This window comes from Caretta caretta, chromosome 17, assembly GCF_965140235.1.
Source record: "Caretta caretta isolate rCarCar2 chromosome 17, rCarCar1.hap1, whole genome shotgun sequence".
In the NCBI taxonomy this organism is placed as follows: domain Eukaryota; kingdom Metazoa; phylum Chordata; order Testudines; family Cheloniidae; genus Caretta; species Caretta caretta.
Genome location: NC_134222.1, coordinates 19337748 through 19357407, shown reverse-complemented (window position 1 = coordinate 19357407; position 19660 = coordinate 19337748). Strand labels below are relative to the sequence as shown.

The 19660-nt window shown below is 49.0% G+C and overlaps 2 protein-coding genes across 3 annotated transcripts in view; both read right to left on the bottom strand.

Annotated features, from left to right (window-relative positions):
• Positions 1 to 731: 731 nt before the first annotated feature.
• PRKRIP1 (PRKR interacting protein 1) lies at positions 732 to 11221 on the bottom strand. The gene is made up of 6 exons (XM_048824342.2): positions 11058 to 11221; positions 9237 to 9315; positions 6715 to 6815; positions 5765 to 5850; positions 3973 to 4040; positions 732 to 1471 (listed from the first exon to the last, which is right to left on the bottom strand). Exons 1-6 carry the CDS (start codon positions 11175 to 11177, stop codon positions 1359 to 1361), a joined length of 567 nt encoding a protein of 188 aa, XP_048680299.1. The 5' UTR covers positions 11178 to 11221; the 3' UTR covers positions 732 to 1358.
• A 4792-nt stretch (positions 11222 to 16013) lies between these two features.
• The window catches only part of SH2B2 (SH2B adaptor protein 2), a 66575-nt gene continuing 62928 nt past the window's right edge, over positions 16014 to 19660 (bottom strand). For both annotated transcript variants that reach the window (XM_048824340.2, XM_048824341.2), the window contains exon 9: positions 16014 to 19558. In XM_048824340.2, coding sequence (XP_048680297.2) covers positions 19245 to 19558 — 314 coding nt within the window. In that variant the 3' untranslated portion in view covers positions 16014 to 19244. The remainder of the gene's footprint in view (positions 19559 to 19660) is intronic.

Here is a 19660-nt window from a genome sequence, read left to right as displayed (position 1 = left end):
TAAAAGTTGTTTTCTTCAATCCAAGGTGCAGGCAATGGACACAATAATGGGTTTTGTTTTAGTTTAACTGGTCAGTGCAGATGGAAGGTGCTACATTGACAGCTCCTGAAACCTAAAGTCCGCTCTCCACATAACGGCACAGTTCAAGCAGTGGCAGGACAAGCTGCTCTGCTAGTGTGGGTCAACCCTGAGGCTGCACAGCGCTGGGCCTTTTTGCCGAGACCGCCCCCAGGACAGTCTATAAGAGAAGGATGTGTGTACCCCAGGACTGCAAAATATTTAACACAGCAACACAAGGTTCAAAGCAGGACAGAAAAAGACGCTGCTCCCCCTTAAGAGATGACTGGCTCTGTAGTGTTTACAGACCTACTTTCTTTTGGAAAAATTAGAAGAAAAAGTTCCTCCTCTCAGAAAATTAAAGGCACAGTATACACAGCAACTCCCTACACTCTCAACTCTGTTATTTCCATGTTAAGCGTCAGTATCACTACTGATCTCTTTGTCCCTTAATCCAAACATGGCTGGGATGGCCCAGCATTGCCACATAGTGTTAAGTATTTCTCCTTTACCGTAACTCTAGATTTCCTGGAATTTCACACGCTTCCCCCCCCACCTCCATGAAACAAAGTATTGTTCATGCACTTTAAAAACTCCTCAGTCTAGCTTTAAAATCAGCAAGCAAGAGGTTCTTGTATTAGTTAAATCACATTCAAATAAGAGCAGACAGGAAATCAGACATTCCCTTTTTATTACTAGAAAAATTTAAAAGAAAGTAATAGGGCACATCTGAGCAATAAAAAAAAGGGTTCCTCTGTTTAAATACCTCTCACACCCGTCTAGCAACAGAAACCGACTTATTTGGGTTAGAGACGGGCCCAATACAAAACCCCAAATTGAAAACACTCACAGTGTGGGGAAGTTTAGGCCCAGACCAATCTTTACTTCAGGCTAAATTATGCCCTCAGAGTCATACATCCCATTCCTATTGATTTCAATGAATGTTGTGTACACAGCCTTCAGGATAGACTCTGCCCTAAACGTTGATGGATATGTTTTAGATCTCAGCCAGAAAACACTTTGGGCCATGCTAGAAAGAACTCTAGGGTAACGCAGGCTTGTGGCTGTCTCGTTAGAGCAACCTTATAGCAGACTGCACAGCAGTTATACAAGCAGTTATGAAAATACTCTTATTTGGCAGCCTTCTACCAAAAGCCTTTGGGACTCAGATGTGAAGGTCACACCTCCACTGTCAAGCAGGTACAATATATGCTAATGGGTTCTGTCCAGCTGAGATGAAAGCTTCTGTGTTCCTGAACATAAAGTAATGAACGTTGTTTCCAGCTGCCACTGCATTATCATCATCTTCCCATCACAAAGCTGGGTTCTTCTACATCCTCCTCCTTCTCTTCCTCCTCCTTAGTATCCTCATCTTCTTCCTCACTGGTCTGTTGCTCTTGAGACTGGTCGGACTCTAAAAGGGTAAAGAGAACATGTTGATTACCTGTAACAAGGCTTCCACGCCAATGTATTAAACAGTAGGTTAACCTCAGAAATTAGAAGAGAAAAAGTTTATTAGGTTACCCACCTTGTCCAATCCTAAAGGGTCATTGCAGGATTGCTCTCTACCGTGTATTTACCAACACTTGGTCCAGTTAAATTTTAAAGGCCCCATGGGACAGGCTTCCAAGTGAAATGATAGGTGCACCCGAAAAATCTCACTGTCAGGAATACTCCCTCACCCACCTGCAGCTACATCTTCTTAATTGTATCCCATTGCTCCTAATTACTAGCACTCCTCGTACCACTAGGTAATGCCCGTTCAAGATCACAGCTATTATAACTATGCTGGGATCTGCAACAGATTGACACGTTTGGCCTTGCTTAGGAGTATGCTGAGCTCTTTGGGGGTATGCGTTGCAAACCAGGTTCATGAAAAAGCATCCCAAGTTTCAATCTGTTGGAGAAGGACCAGACCTGGGACCATTTAGAACCCCAATGATGACCTTTGGTTGGATAAAATAGGGGGAGGGATAGCTCAGTGGTTTGAGCATTTGCCTGCTAAATCCAGGGTTGTGAGTTCAATCCTTGGGGGGCCATTTAAGGATCTGGGGCAAAAACTGGGGACTGATCCTGCTTTGAGCAGGGGGTTGGACTAGATGGCCTTCCGAGGTCCCTTTCAACCCTGATATTCTAGGATTATGATTCTATGACCCTTGATCCAAAAATCCCTCCTATCACCCCTCTCCAGCTCCTGCACCTGAATTGGTTTAGGACACAACAGTACTCATCCCAAGCGCCAACCCTTGCACACAGCATTTATTTTTTTAGTAGTTTGATACCACCAACTGGTGAAGCTGTGTAATGCCACTTGATATTAGGCACCATACTTTATTTTAAAAAAACCAAAGTGAAGGCGACAGTAGTTGGATTCACAGTCCTGGAGACTGAAGTCCTATTTATTCAGAGAACAAGCTTCCCTACCCAATCCAACCAATAAGCTTCCACTTTGCTTTGGAAGGGCACTCTCTAGAAGACAGAGGGGAGCGTGATCTTTGCTGAGGCTTCCAAGATGGCTGCCCGTTAGAGCCAACTGTGATGCTAGTTCAGACCAATAACCTAGATGTGAAAGACTCCTCATCACATCACCAGTCCCTGATGCAGCAAATTCCACCCTCACCAGTACATAATTTTAGTTAAATATGACACTAGTCAAAATAAAGACACTGAAATTTACATTCCCCTCAAGATCAAGCTCCACAACAAAGTAACGAACTGAGTTCAAAGGGACCAAATCCACCTGTAATGTCACTTCAGAGGAAGTACGCCAAGGATTGACCCTCTGATTTAATAGGTCACAGGCTGGCAAATGTCAGGTTCAAACAGATGTGTTCTTTAAAAGCAGAAATATTCACACATCTAGCAAACCTGTCAGCATAGCTACAGCCCTCAAAGACTTCCTGTGGAATCATAATTCAAAGCCACAAAGTGCAGTTATTTCTAAGAAAAGAAAGTCATAGTGCTCTCGCTAGGGCTACCTAGTCAGCAAGTGTTGGATTCTCAAATCAGTGATCTTGATCTTACTAAAATACCTAATTTTCCAGATTTAAACAGAAGAACTATAGAATTTTGGATGTTTCTTTCTATATGTGGAACACAGATGGTACTGAATAGACCACTCTTTTATATGCAGTACCTACCATAAGTCAGTTTCTGGCTGGCCACACAGTATGAAGTTTTTTCCTCAGTGTGGTTCTAATTTTTCTGTCCTGTCCTCAATGCACAAGACTATTTTCATGTAGTCCGATTCCTTTTAAAAAATGCCTTTTGTAAAATGCTCTAATTCTCCAAGTTCTCGGTTTGACTGAGCCAAAACATTTGCAACAGCATCACCGGAGGAAAACACCAACGTTTGCTGCAGTTAAGGAGCAAATGGAACCAGTTGGTAGGTCTGCGATATTCTGAATGAAGGGTAACATTTTCAGAAGCACCTAAGGATATGTCCACATTGCAGCAGGGAGGCTGCTTCCCAGCCCGGACAGACAGACGCGCTAGTTCTGCTCAAGTTAGCACACTACAAATAGCGGTGTGGACATTGCAGCGTGGGCCGCGTACACGCCCGCTCAACCCTCTTGGTCTGTACTGTGGTGGGGGAGTCTGTGCCGCTCTGTCCACATAGCTACTGCTACTCCACTAGCTGGAGCAGAGCTAGCGTGTCTGTCTCCCCCAGCTGCTGCATGGACATATCCCACGTGATTTACAGCTTAGCCCCCTCCTAAGTGAATTTCAATGGGGATTTTGAAAATTATACTGAAATTTCAAGTTTAACAGCTTAGCTTGTCCTCCATCACACAGGCACAAACTGCAGGCTCAGCAGTGGGAAAAAAATAAAATAAAATAAAAAAGTCAGCTATTGCCCTTGTATTGGAGAGCAGAACTGAGCCCCCAAAAAGGGGAAAACTCTATTCCACTGACCTTCTTGCTGCTTCTTTTGCCCAAGTTTACTTTTCTTAGCCAGCAGTTTCTTCTCTTTTAACTTTTGGCTGTAAAACAAGAAAACACACTTGAGTGTGCAAATTCCAGCATTTCGATCTCGTGGCACATTTTAATGTGTTAGACGATACGCTGCTGTCAGGTTTGAAACTTGGCCTTTAAAAGCCAAGTTCAGGTCAAATCTGGCCTCAAATTTCCGCTTAGTGAGAGTGAAGTTTGACAAAACAAGACCAACAGAAATGTTCCCAAGTGATTTTTATTCCAACTTAAAACTTTGTTTTTTAGCCATTTCCCGGACTTGCAACCCACATGCTAGTAAAGGAGAACCTGAAAATGGAACAGACACAAAACAAAAATGAACGTGACTCATCTATTTTCATTATCCAAGATAAAAAGCCCAAAAAGCGAACAGAATGGCAAAGTCAGTTTGTTAAAAGCCGAACATTTAAAAAAAAAAAAAAAAGTGTTAAATTTTTTATATACAAGTTTTTAACTTGAAATCATCTCTCTAACTACACTGACCTATTACAAACTCATCTCCCCAGCAGCATGCTTCAGCTCTACCCTAAAGGCAGCACCTCTAGGCGTAGGAGGGAATTTCAGTCTCCAGAGCTCATTCTCTCCTTGGCCCTTATGTCAAGAATGCTGACAAGGGACCAGTAAGAGTCAAGGGTGACAAGGCTGTTTGTGATGTGGATACTTGTGCAGATACATTAACTGAGACCAGCAACTGATTTCACAGGCCTTTCAACAGCTGGTAGCACCTTTCAGGCACTAGAAAACTGAACACTGGCCTCCAGTGGTAGTGAATAGAAGCTGCAGGGGCTCAACACCTCTGAAAATTCAGTCCTCTAGGTTGCCAGGATGTTTTAAAAAGACACTGTACTAAACAAAAATTGCAGACTTCACATGCCTCCATCATTCCGATACAATTCCTGGAGCACGCTTGTTAACAGGAATTTGTGTGTGTCAATCTCATACATGCTGATGGATGGCAGTCAGTTATAATGTGGTTTTAAATATTTCACATTAACCAGTGGTTCCATATATTTGGTATAAAGAAAAGGAGTACTTGTGGCACCTTAGAGACTAACCAATTTATTCGAGCATAAGCTTTTGTGAGCTACAGCTCACTTCATCGGATACATACTGTGCAAAATACAGAAGATGTTTTTATACACACAGACCATGAAAAAAAATGGGTGTTTATCACTACAAAAGGTTTTCTCTCCCCCCACCCCACTCTCCTGCTGGTAATATCTTATCTAGTACTCCTTTTCTTTTTGCGAATACAGACTAACACGGCTGTTACTCTGAAACCATATATTTGGTATATTTTCAGAGCTAAATTCAATACTGGTATAAGAGAGCACACACAGTACTGCTGACTTAAATAGTCAACTAACGTAGTAAATCTGATCTGCAGTCTTTCTGAGCATCCACATGAAACAAGGAGCTGGATAAATCATGATGATTTATACGGAACGCTGATCTACAAAGTTGTCGGCTTTTTCCCTGCAGGCTCGTACCCCTGCAAATACTCAAGATGCACAGTTGTTTTCTGAACTTAAAGTTCTTGGCGCCAAGTGCTACAGACACTCACTTAAGAAACTTTTAATGGCCACACTTTTGAAACTGATCTCTGTAGCCAGACATCTGAGCTGAAAGATCTGGACAGCGGAAGACAGCATTTAGTCAAAGTATGTAGCTACAGGCAGGACATAAAGCATTTAGAGTTTCTATGTTCTGTCTCCTGGGAACAGTTTGCTCTCACCGCTTCCTTCTGCGTTTTGCTGTCTGCTCCTCTGCAATCATCTTATTCTTCTCCAGTTTCTTCTGGTATTCCTCATCCAGTTTTTGCTGCAATGGACCAGATGACATTTTGGTTACAATCTAAACAAAATGTGATTATATAAATTATACTTCAATGTAGGGAGAAGTCTCTTAGCAGACACACTGGAAAGATTTGCCAGCAGGTTTGGTGTGGGTGCCTTTTTATATTTAAAAATGTGTATCGATGAGAAAAATGTTCTTTATAAAATTTAACAGCCAAATTCCAAGATCCTTAACTGAGAGGGGAAGGGGAAAGGGGAGGGGGTGGGGACCTAATCAACATCAATTGCAGCAAGAACCTGAGGATTCGGTCCTAGAAAATTATATAGCAAAAAAATGAGGGAACAACATGGAAGACATCAGCAGCAACATACGAATCAACTGACTTTGAAAGATGTGCTGAAAGGGGAAATCAACTGAAGGACAAAGATCCATGGGACAGCAGTGCTAATGCATCCCTGGTCCAGGCCTTAAGAGCAAGCCCAGGAGCGTGCAGTTTTTGATTCCTGACTTTATAGAAGTACTTGTTTTGATGCTGTCCTTGTAAGTCGAGGGCTGCTAACCAAGGAAGCATAACCAATGCTGCTCACTTTGTTGGCTGGGAAGAATCTACTCATGTTTCTATTGATTTTTAAAGCATTTTAAAGTCATAACTGGGAATGGGGGCACAAGCACTCTGGCTTAGTCCACCTCCAGCAGGGTCCCCCACTACAGAGAGAGGATGGCATGGTCTGATGCAAAGAGCCAGATGTGTTATTGCTGGTTTTCCACACATATCCCATATTAGGAAAAACAGCCACCTTGAAGTTCATCTGATTTCACACTCTTAGAAAAAGAGTGCAATGAACACTGAGTAATCAGACAACTGACCGCAATAAGGGGCCTGCTTACCTTCTCAGCCATGGCATCCATGAAATCCTGCCTCTGGTACTCTCGCCGACGAAGATGTCGGTACACATGGAATTCCCCACTGCCGGCTCCGGCGCTAGAACCTGCCAATGGCACAAGGATCATTAGATAGTCTGCTACTCTTAGTATTGTATGTGACGTTTCACTCCATATTCTTTATGAAAATATGCTTATGATATGAATAGGACATAACCGAGATGTACTTTATACAAGATGGCTCATGTAAGATATCATTGGAAAGGTTATAATTTACTGAATGTGATTATCCAATTTGTATGCCTATGTCATTTCTGTATCTGAAGTTAGGAATATTGACTACGTATCTGTATTTCAACTATGCTACTTTGGGCGATGCCCACTGCTAACATTTCAGGTACAACAAATTTGAAAAGTCAGACGGGGCTGATGACCCACCAGCAAGGACAATGGACTGTGAAAAGGCTTGGCCTTCCTGCGGACATACTGTGATACTACAGAGTCAGGTGGTCTTGTCACCGGATACTAAACATTACCTGGGATTTCTTGTAACTTCCCACTGGAAGGGAAGGGGGGGGGGGGTCAAGTTTGGGTAACAAAGGACTCCCACCTTATGTAAATCCTATTTAAGGGTGGGGAGGAAGGCAAATGTGGCTCCTCCTCTCCATGGCCTGTCTGCCCAAGACGAGGGACTGCTAAAGCCACCTGAAGGGAAGGGGGGGCGGGGGGGGGGGAGCAGACAGACAGGGGTCCAGTCTGAAAAGGACTATAACTGGAACTGTGAATCGCAGTAACTTTGCAACCTGCCTAAAACAACATTTAGGGTGAGAATTTATATTTTGTAACCTGTTTCTTAAGTATATTGAGCTTAGCTTGCGTACTTTGGTTTATTTGCTCAGTAATCTGCTTTGTTCTATATCTCTTATATTCACTTAAAATTCACCTTTTGTAGTTAATACGCTTATTTCTTGTTTATAATATAACCCAGTTTAGGTAATTTCTAACCGGGGTGGGGAGGAAGAAGTTGAGCATATTTCCTTCCAGACTGAGGGCAGGGTTGAACTTCATAAAACCTTTGGGTTTGTGCCCCTTAAAGGGAGCGGGCACCAGAGTGTTGGGGCAAGCCCCTAAGGCTGACTCTTTCCAGAGCGGATCTCTATCTCTCTGTGCATCTGGGTGTGGCCCTACCTGTGTGCTTGGCTGGAAGAGGCTTGTGAGCCTAGCCCAGCAAGGCCGGGTAAAGGGGACCCAGGCTGGCAGAATAGGCTGACTCAGTGGCACCCCAGCACATCAGGCGACACCCCAAAGGGCCCAAAACATGTCACACTGTATACATAGCACCTCCTAAGGGAAGGTCAGAGTAAGATTCACCTAAATTCTGCCCCTTTAAGCACTGACATCTGCAGAGGAGATCAAAGGGAATGGCCCAGGGTGCAGCAGCAGAGTCCACTGAGCTCTGAAAGGACTCAGCAGCCCTGGGGCTTGTGTTTGGAGACTGAGTTTAACAAAACTCCAGTTGTAAAAATGTCCCTGGTCTAAGACGCTCCCAAATGGATGCCTATGGGATACAACTGACTGAGGGATTGTAGGAAGTAAAGACCATCACAAGTTGGTAACTGCATATCTTTATCATCGATTTTTATCCAGCCAAGGTCAACACGGTTTGAAAGCCAGAGTGAGCTATGAGACACCCAGTGGCTCAGTCCAGTTTCTGTTGGTCAGCAGCCCACATCACAAAACCATCACCTCCATTAATTCATTCACTAGACCTCTTGCCATCAGTCTCAGCCGAATGGGCCATGGAGACTCACTCATCTCCCACCCTGTTTCACGTAATGGTAGGTTGACTGGGCATCTTGTCCTGCTATGCTCACACAGACCAGTCCCTCCCCCCCGCCACCCTCCTTTTCCAAATACAGGTCTTATACAAAGTCAGGAAGGTAGAGCAAATACAGTGGTAATGAAGCCTTTGTAGTCTACTCACCACACATCTTTTATGGCAATAATGGTATTATAGTTATAATTGGCTCCCCCCTGCATTTTCTTTTAAAGTGATCCTTGGAGTTCCCTCTTTCTGGCATCAACCTGCTCCCGGACTCTCACTGCAGGGTCGGTCCCTTCCCTTTGATTGCTAAACCACCTCTTTAAGGCCTCAATTCAGCAAAGTACTTAACAGAGACACGGTCCCAAAACAGGTCTGAATTAGTATCTCCGAAGCACTTTGAGATCCTAGAGGAGGACAGAGTTACTACTTACTATTGATACAGCAGCACCTTGCCTTTACCCACACAGTCAGAAGTGCACCCTCCTTTCTGGGGAGGCTTAGGTGCTGTTCACATTTCACTCTGAAAATAAACAGCCACAACATAGACTAATAAAAAGAACTTGGAAAAATGTGACCAAAAGCATGTCCCTGGCTGCTTTTCTTAACAAAGGTAGACAGCAGAAGAGCTCTCTCCCCTGTCTTTATTACACATTCATCTAGGATTAGGCCATTCGATCAAAAAACTGAAGAATAGTGCCCTTACCCATAACATCTCTCACAAATTCCGGGGGAGGGCGTGGTGCCCATTCATTTAGTTTTTCAGGAATTGGAACAGTCTTATCCTACAATAAGAAACAAGCCAACCATCAATATCTCCTCTGGGCAGAGAGTGACGGTTTAATGCATTAACGAAAGCTGATACACGCCCAATGGTGGAATCTCTCCATGTCAGCACAGACCTTAGTGGAAGCAGAACCGTGCTAGCTCTTCTCCCCCAGCAGAAGAATTGGGGATCAGTGGCCCCAGGGGACAGGAGTCAGGGTGTACCCCCAGAATGGGAACTGGAGGTCAGTGCCAGCCACCCCCCCCACAAACATACTGAATTTGGGATTTCCTCCCAACAAACACAAAGGAGGGTTACGGTGTCTACCCAAGACAGGGCATGGGAGAACCAGTTCCCCCCCAGGCGGGGAGGGGGGGGGGAGGAGGAGAATCAGGATGCCCCAATCACAGAGGTATGGGGGAATCAGTCTGCCGGGGAGGAGGGACTGAGGTGCCTCCAGCCAAGGGGTATAGGGGATCAGTCCTGGGTGGGGTGGGGGGGGGTTGATCCAGGCCTCCAGCACAAGGAGAGAGGTTGTTCCTGCTGGGGACCCAGTCCCAGGGAGTCGGTTTGGGCCCCCACCACAGGGAGCAACTTCAGTTTGGGGAAAAGGATTGGGATGGTCCTGGGCAGCAAGGGGGAATTAGTTCCCAGAGGTGGGATCAGGATGCCCCAGGACAGAGATGGTGGGGGCAGTACCAGGTGGAACCAGTCCTGTGGGAGAGGGGTGTGGTCCAAGCCACCCAGCAGAGGGAGGAGGGTCAGGGAAAGGGAGTTTGGTTCAGGAGAGGAGGGCTGGGGTACCCCGGGCAGGGGGAAAGGGGGGAAAGAATCAGTCTGGGCTCGGTGCAGTGGGTCAGTCCGGGGGCCAGGCCAGAAGACTCGGTCGCGGCGGGTCAGCTGGGGGGGCTGGTCAGGTCAGGGGCTGGGATGGGGATCAGTCCAGGGGGCTGGGAGGGGGGCGGGTCAGTCCGGGGTCGGGCAGGGGCCAGGCCAGGTCAGTGGGGAGCGGGTCAGTCTAGGAGGCCGGGGCCGGGCCAGGCTGGGGGGGGGGGGGGCAGCTCAAGCCGAGGGGGCCGGGAGGGAGGCTCAGGCCGGGCCGGGGCCAGGGCGTGGCGGCTCAGGCCGGGGGTCCGGGGCCAAGAGGGAGGGTCAGGCCGGGGCGGGTCAGTGGGGGCCGGGGGGCCGGGCTGGGGCCGGGGCGGGTCAGTGGGGGCCGGGGCGGGTCAGGCCGGGGGACCGGGAGGGAGGCTCAGGCCGGGGGACCGGGAGGGAGGCTCAGGCCGGGGCGGGTAAGTGGGGACCGGCTCAGGCCGGGGGGCGAGGTCAGGCCGGGGGGCGGGTAAGGAAGGGAGGGTCGGCCCGGGCCGGGAGGCGAGATTAGGCCGGGGCCGTCGGAGGTCCGGGCCGGGGCCGCGAGGGAGGGTCAGGACGGGGCGGGTCAGTGGGGGCCGGGGCAGTTCAGGCTGCCGGTCCGGGCCGGGAGGGAGGGTCAGTGGGGGCCGGCTCAAGCCGGGGGGCGAGGTCAGGCCGGGGCCGGGTAAGGAAGGGAGGGCCGGGCCGGGGGACGAGGTCGGGGGGCGAGGTCGGGAGAGAGGGTCGGGCCGGGGGGCGAGGTCAGGCCGGGGCCGGGTAAGGGAGGGAGGGTCGGGCCGAGGCCGGGGGGCGAGGTCGGGGTCGGGCCGGGGGGGTCGGGCCGGGCCGAGGCCGGGGGCCGGGGTCGGGCCGGGCAGGGAGGGCCGGGGGCTCGGCGCGGCTCACCGGGTTCTTCATGAGCCGCTCCAGCCGCAGCCGCTGCTCCTCGGCCGCGCTCCGGGGGATGACCAGCGGCTGCGGCTCCTTGCGGGGCCGGGGCGGCCGCGGGGCCGAGGGCGCCGCCATCTGCGGCCTCTGCCGGCAGCGCTGGGCCCGCCCGGCCCCCGCTGATGACGTCCCGGCGGCGACGGGCCGCGGCTCAGGAGCCGAGCCGAGCCGAGCCGAGCCCCGGGCGGGCGGCGGAGCTCTCCTCGCCGCTCAGAGCCGGGGGCCCGCCCGGGCTCTCGTAGGGCCGCCTGCGGGCTCCGGCTCGCCCCCGGGGCCGCGGTGTTTACACACCGGCGCTACAGCGCTGTAGCGTGGACAGTGTAGACGCAGCCCCCAGGCAGCTAATCCCAGAGCTGAGCCATTCTCATAGACCCAGCACCAGCAGGGTTAGAGCAGGCCCGTCCCTGCCACTCGCAGCCCTTTAAGCCATGTCTGGACGCTCAACTGTTCAGCTGGCTCAGAGCCAGTCTAGCCCCCGTGGTCTAAACAACACAATTGTTTAAATGCTGGGACCCTGTCTACAGCTTAGTTCTCACCCTTGCTACCCTCATACAACCTCACCTGTATTGGCAAGGGCAGGGAATGGCAGTAGACACAGCGGAAGAAAGTAAAGAAATACACACATCATGTAAAGTACATGACGGTCTACAGCTGCATTATTATTCGTGCTGTAGGGTGCTTTTTCTTTTTGCTGAGGTTTTGCAAAGCACTGGAGTTTTAATAATGATGATCCTCAGTCATAGAGCACCCTTCACGTCCAAAGCACCTTCCAGATATTATCTCGTTAACCCTCTACAGGGTAAGTAGGATTACCCCCATTGCTCAGCTCTAAGGCACAGAACGTTTACGTGACTTGCCCAAACCTACAACAGGATATGGGGCAGAGCTGGGATTACAACTCAGTTGTTCTTAAGCCCCAGTCCTGTGTTCTAGCTACTAGATCAAACTTCTGACTCTCTTGCTTTCAAAGCTGAGTTTGTTTGATTGGTTTTTATTGTAGCCCAAACAGAGTAACCTTCTACTCTCCTCAAGCAGCAATGCTGACCTGAGTTTTGTCCCCGGAGTCCTGCAAGACATGCCAGAGACAAGTGGCCTCCGTTTACAAAGTAGGTCACATTCTGACTGTGTTTTGTGGCTGCTTGCGGTTGTGCACATCCACTTTGCAGAGGCTCCGGGCTGCAATTCAGTGCGTTTTGCACCAGCATACCTGCCCGTGCCAAATTTCTACCTCGGTGACAATGGAAGCGAGACCGTACTTCCTAGCACCTCCCTGTATTGCTGCTTGCACCATCTGTTCGTGTCACTTCAGTAATTAACTAGCGCTCCATGCGACACATCACAGGCTTTTGTGCACAAACAGTGATAGATGACGGTGGCTTGAGGGAAGCTGCTTCCAAGAACATAGGCAATCTGTATGGGAAAGAAGGCACTGAGGTAGCTCACTGCGTCTGAGCCTGCACCATGCACATCCCCTTTCACAGCCTTTGAAGGCACAAGGCTTTTACCAACAGGGAGATTATAAACCTGAGCAACATTTAGCCACTGCAACAGCTGGAAGTCAAGAACCGGGAGTCAGTGCAGAGCCCGGCTGGGACATAAGCTTCGTTTGCAAGCCAAATTCCTTGTCAGTCCGCTGTGTGCTACAGAAATGGCATGACATTCACTCAGGCTGGGTGCATGCCAAAATTAGCTACTAGAGGTCAGGTGCAATGGAAGAGGGGAACATGCCTTTTTGTATTTTACACCAAGATTGGCAGAAGCTGCAGAATCTGGATCCAGATCTCAGATGGCCTAAAGGTGCAAGGGATGTGCAGGGGGAGAGCTTTGGGTCAGCTCTATAAATTTAAGGACCGTTTACAAAATCTGGATCTACTATTGAACCCCTCCAAAAAAGACAGAGGATGTGGAGCTGGCTTTCTGGTTCAGCCCCCTCTATGTTTACACCTTTTTAAACAAAAGTAGCACCTTTTTAGCTCCTCTGAGGCTGATCTAGAGATCACAAAAAGAAAAGGAGTACTTGTGGCACCTTAGAGACTAACCAATTTATTTGAGCATGAGCTTTCGTGAGCTACAGCTTTTATGAGTTGTGTTGGTCTTACAAAACTGATTTTAAAAAGAACGGTGTGAATTTAGTGCGGGCAGAGTTCCTAAATGGCTGACCACACCAGAGCTTGAAGTCTTGACAGCCACAGTCCAGGCAGGAGCAAGTTAACCTGCCCCCAGCTGACTGCCCAGCATGTTGCTGAGGCAGTCCTGTCTCCATGGCTCGGTCAGCCCTTGGGCCTTCAGCTAAGACTGCCAGAAAATGGGCCAGTTAGTGCCAGTTGGGATGGTGGCTCCCGTGATGTGGACACCTGTCCACTGAACAGAAACCAGCTCATTTCCTACAAGCCATGGAATAGTCCGTGGTCCATTTTCAGTCACAAGCAGCCTGGAGATGAAAGTGCTATATACAGTATCATTACTAATCCACTGACACCCAGCCAGTCCCTCTGCATCGCTTGATAGGTGGATGCTCACCGGCCAGTCCAATTGCCCTACGATGCCCTGTTCCTTCATCACTGCAGCTGCAACTTCTACAAAGCTGTAAGTCCAAGATAAACATTTCAATATTGGGAACTACTGCCTGGCTGTCAGCTCATGGTTCTGGGGGCGCTATCCCCTAATGAAGAAAGGTGGAATGTCAACTGGGAGTGTAGAAATAGCTACAAACATGGACCTGGCTAGCTTGTTTGTGTAGATAGTCCAAACTGTGGTTTCCACCTGTAACAACGTACGACCACAAAAAAAATCACAGCCACTTTGCTGGTCATCTAAAGGAGCCCATATATGCAGTATGTGGAAAGAGCAGTGAGCACGGTGTGCCCACAAACCACACGTCCCTAGGAAATTGCCCTAGAGCCAACAGTGCAGTTGGTCCTTGCTTGTTATTTTTAAGATACTCGTTGGAGGCAAGACCATTGTCAGGGTTGTGCAAAAATAGCAAATATTCTTTTGTGAAATTAAAAAAAAAACCCACATAATGACTCACAGCTTTGTGGTGGGGCCTTGATCAGTTCCAGAATTGTGCTGACTGCAGCCTGACAGGTTTTACATCAGAACAGGAAAACATTTGCATGTTTTAACAGGGAAAAAAAACCCACAACCCTGCTCTTGGTCTAAACAAATGTTTGCATTTGGGAGGCACTTTCTTGAAAATGGGAGCATTCTTGAAAGAAACTGAGTTTGTTATCGCTCTGACATGCTCCTGCATTTGGATGGGGAGGTGGGGCAGAAAGGTCCATTTTTGATATTTGAGCTTTGCAATATCTAAGTGAATGAAATGTGAAAACCTTTGATTTTGAGGGTTCTCAGGTTAATTGTAAATCAGTCTCTGCCCTAATAATCACACACACTACAGCACTTCCGATTTCATCCAGCCGAGGGCAGTGGGGCTCATACAAATAAACCAGTACGCTACGCTATCACTGGCTTGTCTCTTACATTTTTCTACTCCCAGATCTCTCTGTTCCTTACAAATGGACAGAGGTGTCCTTCTCTCAGCTTCCCAGGAATCCTGTAAGAGGACAGAACATTATTTTCCAGCACCGACCATTCATTCATTCCTGCTGCAGGAGGTTCCAGTTCACCAACACACCAGGGCATGAATAACTTACTAATACGCAAGAGCACACAATGTAATGGTCCCTGGTGCTTGCCTTAGGGATCCAGCAGTATGAGCTTCCTAGCGCCAAGGATTCCATCCTGCTTTTCCTGAGAGTGTTATTGCTTTACCAGCTGTCTGGGCCTTGACTGAGGAGCTACCCAGAACTGGCCACGGTCCTGTCTGTACTGAAAATGTGGGGTTTTTAATCAACCCAATCACCTGACTTGTTCACAAGAAACAGGGCTGAGCAGCTTTCTTCTGAGACGTACCCAGGTGTCAGCCGGGCTTGGGCCGCGGCCCTCATCGCGCTGCCTAACTGTGCTTGTGCCAGGGCATTCTGGGAAAATCCAGACAGTGCCTCAGCAGCGGGGAGAACGTCGGCGCCAGAGGAGATAGCTGCCAGTAGCACCTAGGGCAGAGCGTTCAGAGATCCTATGGCCGAAAGAGCGGGAGGACCTACCAAGGGGGAACCCGTTACACAGCCAAAGCTGTGTGCTGAACTGGTTGCAAGGAGAGCACGTGTCAACGTAGGCCTCTGGCAAGGGAGATGTGGTCAGGAATGCTAACGGAGTGTGAATGATGATAGAATCCTCTGCCGGTTTGACCACGCTGAATTTACCGGTGACCCATGTGACAAAGACAGCAATGGAGCAGGGGGCTGGCTGAGGTTAGCAGCTCACAAAACACCTCCAAAAACAGGCTACCACGAGCAGGAAGCAGCTCAGATCCATGGCACAGAAGCTTCACCGTTGGCACAGCTCCATGGACCACTTTGAAGTGCTTTGGTGCCCAACAGTGCTCCAGCCACTGCCATTTGAGGCCACTGTCAGTGCTGCATGTGAAAGAGGAAGAAGAGTCTTGTGGTTAAGGCCCCAGCTGGGGAGCCACAAGACCTGGGTTCTATTCCCAATTCTGTTTATTCCCTTTGTGACCTTGGGCACGTCATGATCGCTCGGTGCATCAGCTTTCCCAGCTGTTAAACAGCCAAAAGGTACTTCCTTCCCACCCTGTGTAGGCTGGAAGCTCTTTGGGACAAGGACCATCTCTTGCTCTATGTCTGTACAGCCCCAAGCATAATGCAGCCCATATCTCAGTTGGGACTTCTTACCAAACTGTAAGTCGTGTATATGATGGAAACCATTTCGAGCCAGGAATGCTGCCGCACCCCTAGTTACAGCACCTACGTACACACTCGGAGAAGCTAATATGGCAGCCAGCACTCTTATAGCAAATCCAGGGAAGCCCCTATAATCACTTTCAATGCAGTGTCTTGGTTCAAGTGGTTTTATTTCAAAACTGGAACTCAATTTTCCCATTTGTTTTACAAGTTGCTTAAATAAATGTGGTTATTCTACAGAACATTACACTTCTCCCTACTTCCCCCTATTTACAAATCAACATATTTGCTTGTAGATCATTTGCTACCCCCTTTCCTGCCTACCCCACCCCCAAGGCAGAATGGGAACGAGCAGCCAGCTGGGGAAGGGCTCCGAGGCAATGCGTTGCCTCTGTCTGATCAGCTCGCCGAGTCTTTCTGGAGAAGGAGAATGGCAGCAACCGTTCAATATCTGGATGCTCCCCGTCAGCTCCTTGGGTGTGCAAACAGAGCAGGTCCATTTCAAACTCGCTACCGAAGAAAACCCTGCCTTTCTTTGCAGCACAGGGTGCCCCCTGTTTGTATATTGCACGGGCTCCTCTGTATGTGACCCCCCCCGTCTAGGCTGGGCTGCTGCAGCAGGCAAATGAAAAACCCAAACTAAATCGAACCCCTCCCGCTGTCCCTTCCAGATCATTTGAAAGCAGAAGTGGCTGTAAGCATCGGGGGATGGGCAGCCAAAGGCTCCCCTCCCCTCCCCTAATGCTGCTTTAGGAGCACAACTCGTAAGCAGGTGGTGCAGAAGGCTGGCCCAGAAGACCCATTATTTGCCTTTGCAAGTAGCGGTGAAGGGAGGAGAGGGGAAAGCTGGGAGGGGGGGAAGATGAGGACACGTTTTGCTGGCTCAGGAAAGAAGCCACCACAGAAATGCCAAAGGAACCCTTAAGTGGGACTCAAGGCCTTGTCTACACACACAAGTTGTGCTGTTTTAACAACACCTGCAGTGTCCTCCCTAGGGTGGACTCTGTTAGACTGGCAGACAGATGCTTACACCATATAACTTCTTCCCATATGGGAAGGGCAGTAATATATAGTGTTATAAGGCACCTTTAATAATAACTAGCTCTTATATGGGGCTTTTCATCAGTAGATCTCAAAGCACTTTACAAAGGAGAGGTCGGTCTCATTATGCCAATTTTACAGATGAGGAAACTGAGGCACAGAGAAGGGAAGTGACTTGCCGAAGGTCACCCAGCAGGCCAATAGTAGAGCTGGGAACAGAACCCAGGTCTGCTAAGTCCCAGTCCAGTGCTCAATCCATTTTGCCACACATGCACACTAGAGGTGTACGGGTGTAACAATTTCAGTTCAAATAAAAATGCACACCCCAGGCCCCAGCCCACCCACTGACATAATTATATCAGTACTAAATTGGTGTGTAGACCTGGCCCTCTGCCCAGGGGGAGTTTCATCCAGCCATGAGTACAAATTTTTTGTTTTAAATTAAAACCAAAAGCATACCAGCCAAACACTTCAGTTATTTTGTCTATGAACACAGTAGGAAACAGCACTCTCTTTTCTTCAGCTCACTCTTCTTCAGCAGTTAGGTTTAATAGGCCATAGTTTCAAAAGTAGCCCCTGATTTTCAGTGCCTTAATTTTGGGGAGCCCAACCAAGCAGCGGAAATTTTCACTGACTTCCAACAGAGTAGAGAGGGCCTGGCCCTCCTGAAAATGAGGTTCCCTAGGCATCTCCAGCTGGGGACCCAACCACTGCAGCACCCAAAAAAATAAAAGTGACCACTTGAAAATTTGGGCCAATGTCATACTTTAAAAGCTCAGTCTCTAGGGGATGGAACTGATTGAATTTGCCATGTTAGCCAAAAGGTGCATTTGCAATCTTGTTCCTCTTAGCACTGGCAATAGAATGTGCAAGGGTTAGCCATGATTGGGATTCAACCAGGAACTTTCATGTTGGTGTATGTGTGTGTCAGAGAGAGAGAGAGAGAGCATGCACGTGAAAGAGAGAGAATATGCATCAGACACACATGTGCACGTTACCGAGAAGCCATTGACAAACTGGGGGAAGTTCAGAGAACATAAACACAAATGATCAGGGCCTGGGGAGATGGATTTAGAAGAAAATACTAACAGAACTCCACAGATACAAGCTGGCTAAGAGATGACATAGGCAGGAGGATTTTATTCTACCCCTCAAGCAGCTGTAGGATTTTAAAAACCAAGAAGGAAAAGGAATGATTTAGGGTGGGGCCCCTGGCTACAACTAGGAGTAACAGGATAAAATGAAAAAAGGGAAAATATGGGTTGGCTATCAGGAAAAACTTTCCGACAGTCAGATGCAGTAGGCTGTGGAATAATCTCCCCTGGGGAATGGCGGAAGCCCCCTAGTTTGGCACTCAAGTGGACAACCCCTCCCCCCTAAATTTCCTGCAGCGAGCAATCTTGTAATAGCAATGGAGAGGGACCAGATAGTCTGATAGGTCTTTTCCATCCCTGACTGGTGTGTGTGTGTGGGCACGTTCTCTTTGCTAGCAACAAAACTACCTTGGTGAGATTTGTCATGTACAAGGTCACCTCAAAACGTTACACACAAAGACGCTTGCAGTGTCTTGTTTGCAGAACTCAAGGTAATTATCCCTGAAGGGAAGTAACCATTTGAGGTGTCCTTGACTACGTTCCAACACTGGCAACATCTCGTCCTTTCCATCTAGGAAATGCCAGGAGATGCTTTCACTGTTGCACAGCTAAGGGAAAAGCAATATAAATCAAAGCCATGGATTCCTGTTCCAGGAGAACCACTGCATGTTACCAGACCCAAGCGGGAAGTGGAAAGTCCCAATCCGACTGCAGACAATGGAGAGACCAGCAGGAGAGTATTTGTAGGAGTTAAGGGAACCGACCACAAGCTGATAATGGCAGAGACCGGGTACTGCTGACCCCAGAACAGATCCCTTAATGGCACTGGTGTCTTTGGCCTTCTGAGCTCAGAGCATGAGCCAGATCTAGGGAGCGGTGAATGTGTTTGGTTGGGACATCCCCAACACGGTTGCCAGGCTGGTGGAGTTGCTCATCGTTCAAACCATTCTCCGAGGTGCAAGGGGGACAAAGGACAGCCCAGGTCCATTGCTGGTGATGGATGGAGTTGGCGACTTTTGACTGGTACCAGTGAATCGGATGCTGAGGTGAGGGGCACGCCAGAGAGTTGACAAGAGAGTGGGGACAGCCCATGGCTTTGGGCCATGGCGATACGTAAACATCCACGGGGGCGGTCAGAGATCAGAGCCAGGGCTCATCAGCAATGGCACGAGCATCTCCATGAGCCACGGCTGCATTGGTAGGCAAGGACACCCCACACAGAGGGCTGGCCTCCACCCTGTGACTCCTCAGTAGAAAGAATACTGGTTCTCAACCGCCCTGGTCCTGCTGCGCGAGCCGTCGCTCTCGTGGTAGTCCTCCACGCTAATGCTGGGTGACTCCAGCAGGCGCTCAGTACTGTTGCTGCGGCTCCGGGCACTGAGGGTCCCCTCCATTCGGTGGTACAGAGGGTGGCCGGTTGAGGAGGAAGAGGCGACAGCCCCCTCCCCAGGCGATGCGGGCTGGAAAGGGCCTGGCACAAAGCTGGAGAAGTAGGGTTGGGATGGGAGGTCGCTCCTGCAGCTGGGCTGTTGGGAGGCAACAGCTGGGGCAGGGCTGGCATCTGCAAGGTGAAACACAAAAGAGTCACGTGCCCGGAGAAGGCACGAGGGCGAATGTTTTACAAGCTGTTCGGTGCTGGACTGGCAGCCACAGAGAGAGGAGT

Coding starts and splice junctions, on each gene's coding strand:
- PRKRIP1 (XM_048824342.2), bottom strand. CDS start 11,177: ATGGCGGCGCCCTCGGCCCCGCGGCCGCCCCGGCCCCGCAAGGAGCCG. Junction 5,851..6,714: donor TGGATGCCATGGCTGAGAAG/GTAAGCAGGCCC, acceptor GGTCCATTGCAG/CAAAAACTGGATGAGGAATA. Junction 4,041..5,764: donor GCAAAACGCAGAAGGAAGCG/GTGAGAGCAAAC, acceptor CTTGTTTTACAG/CCAAAAGTTAAAAGAGAAGA.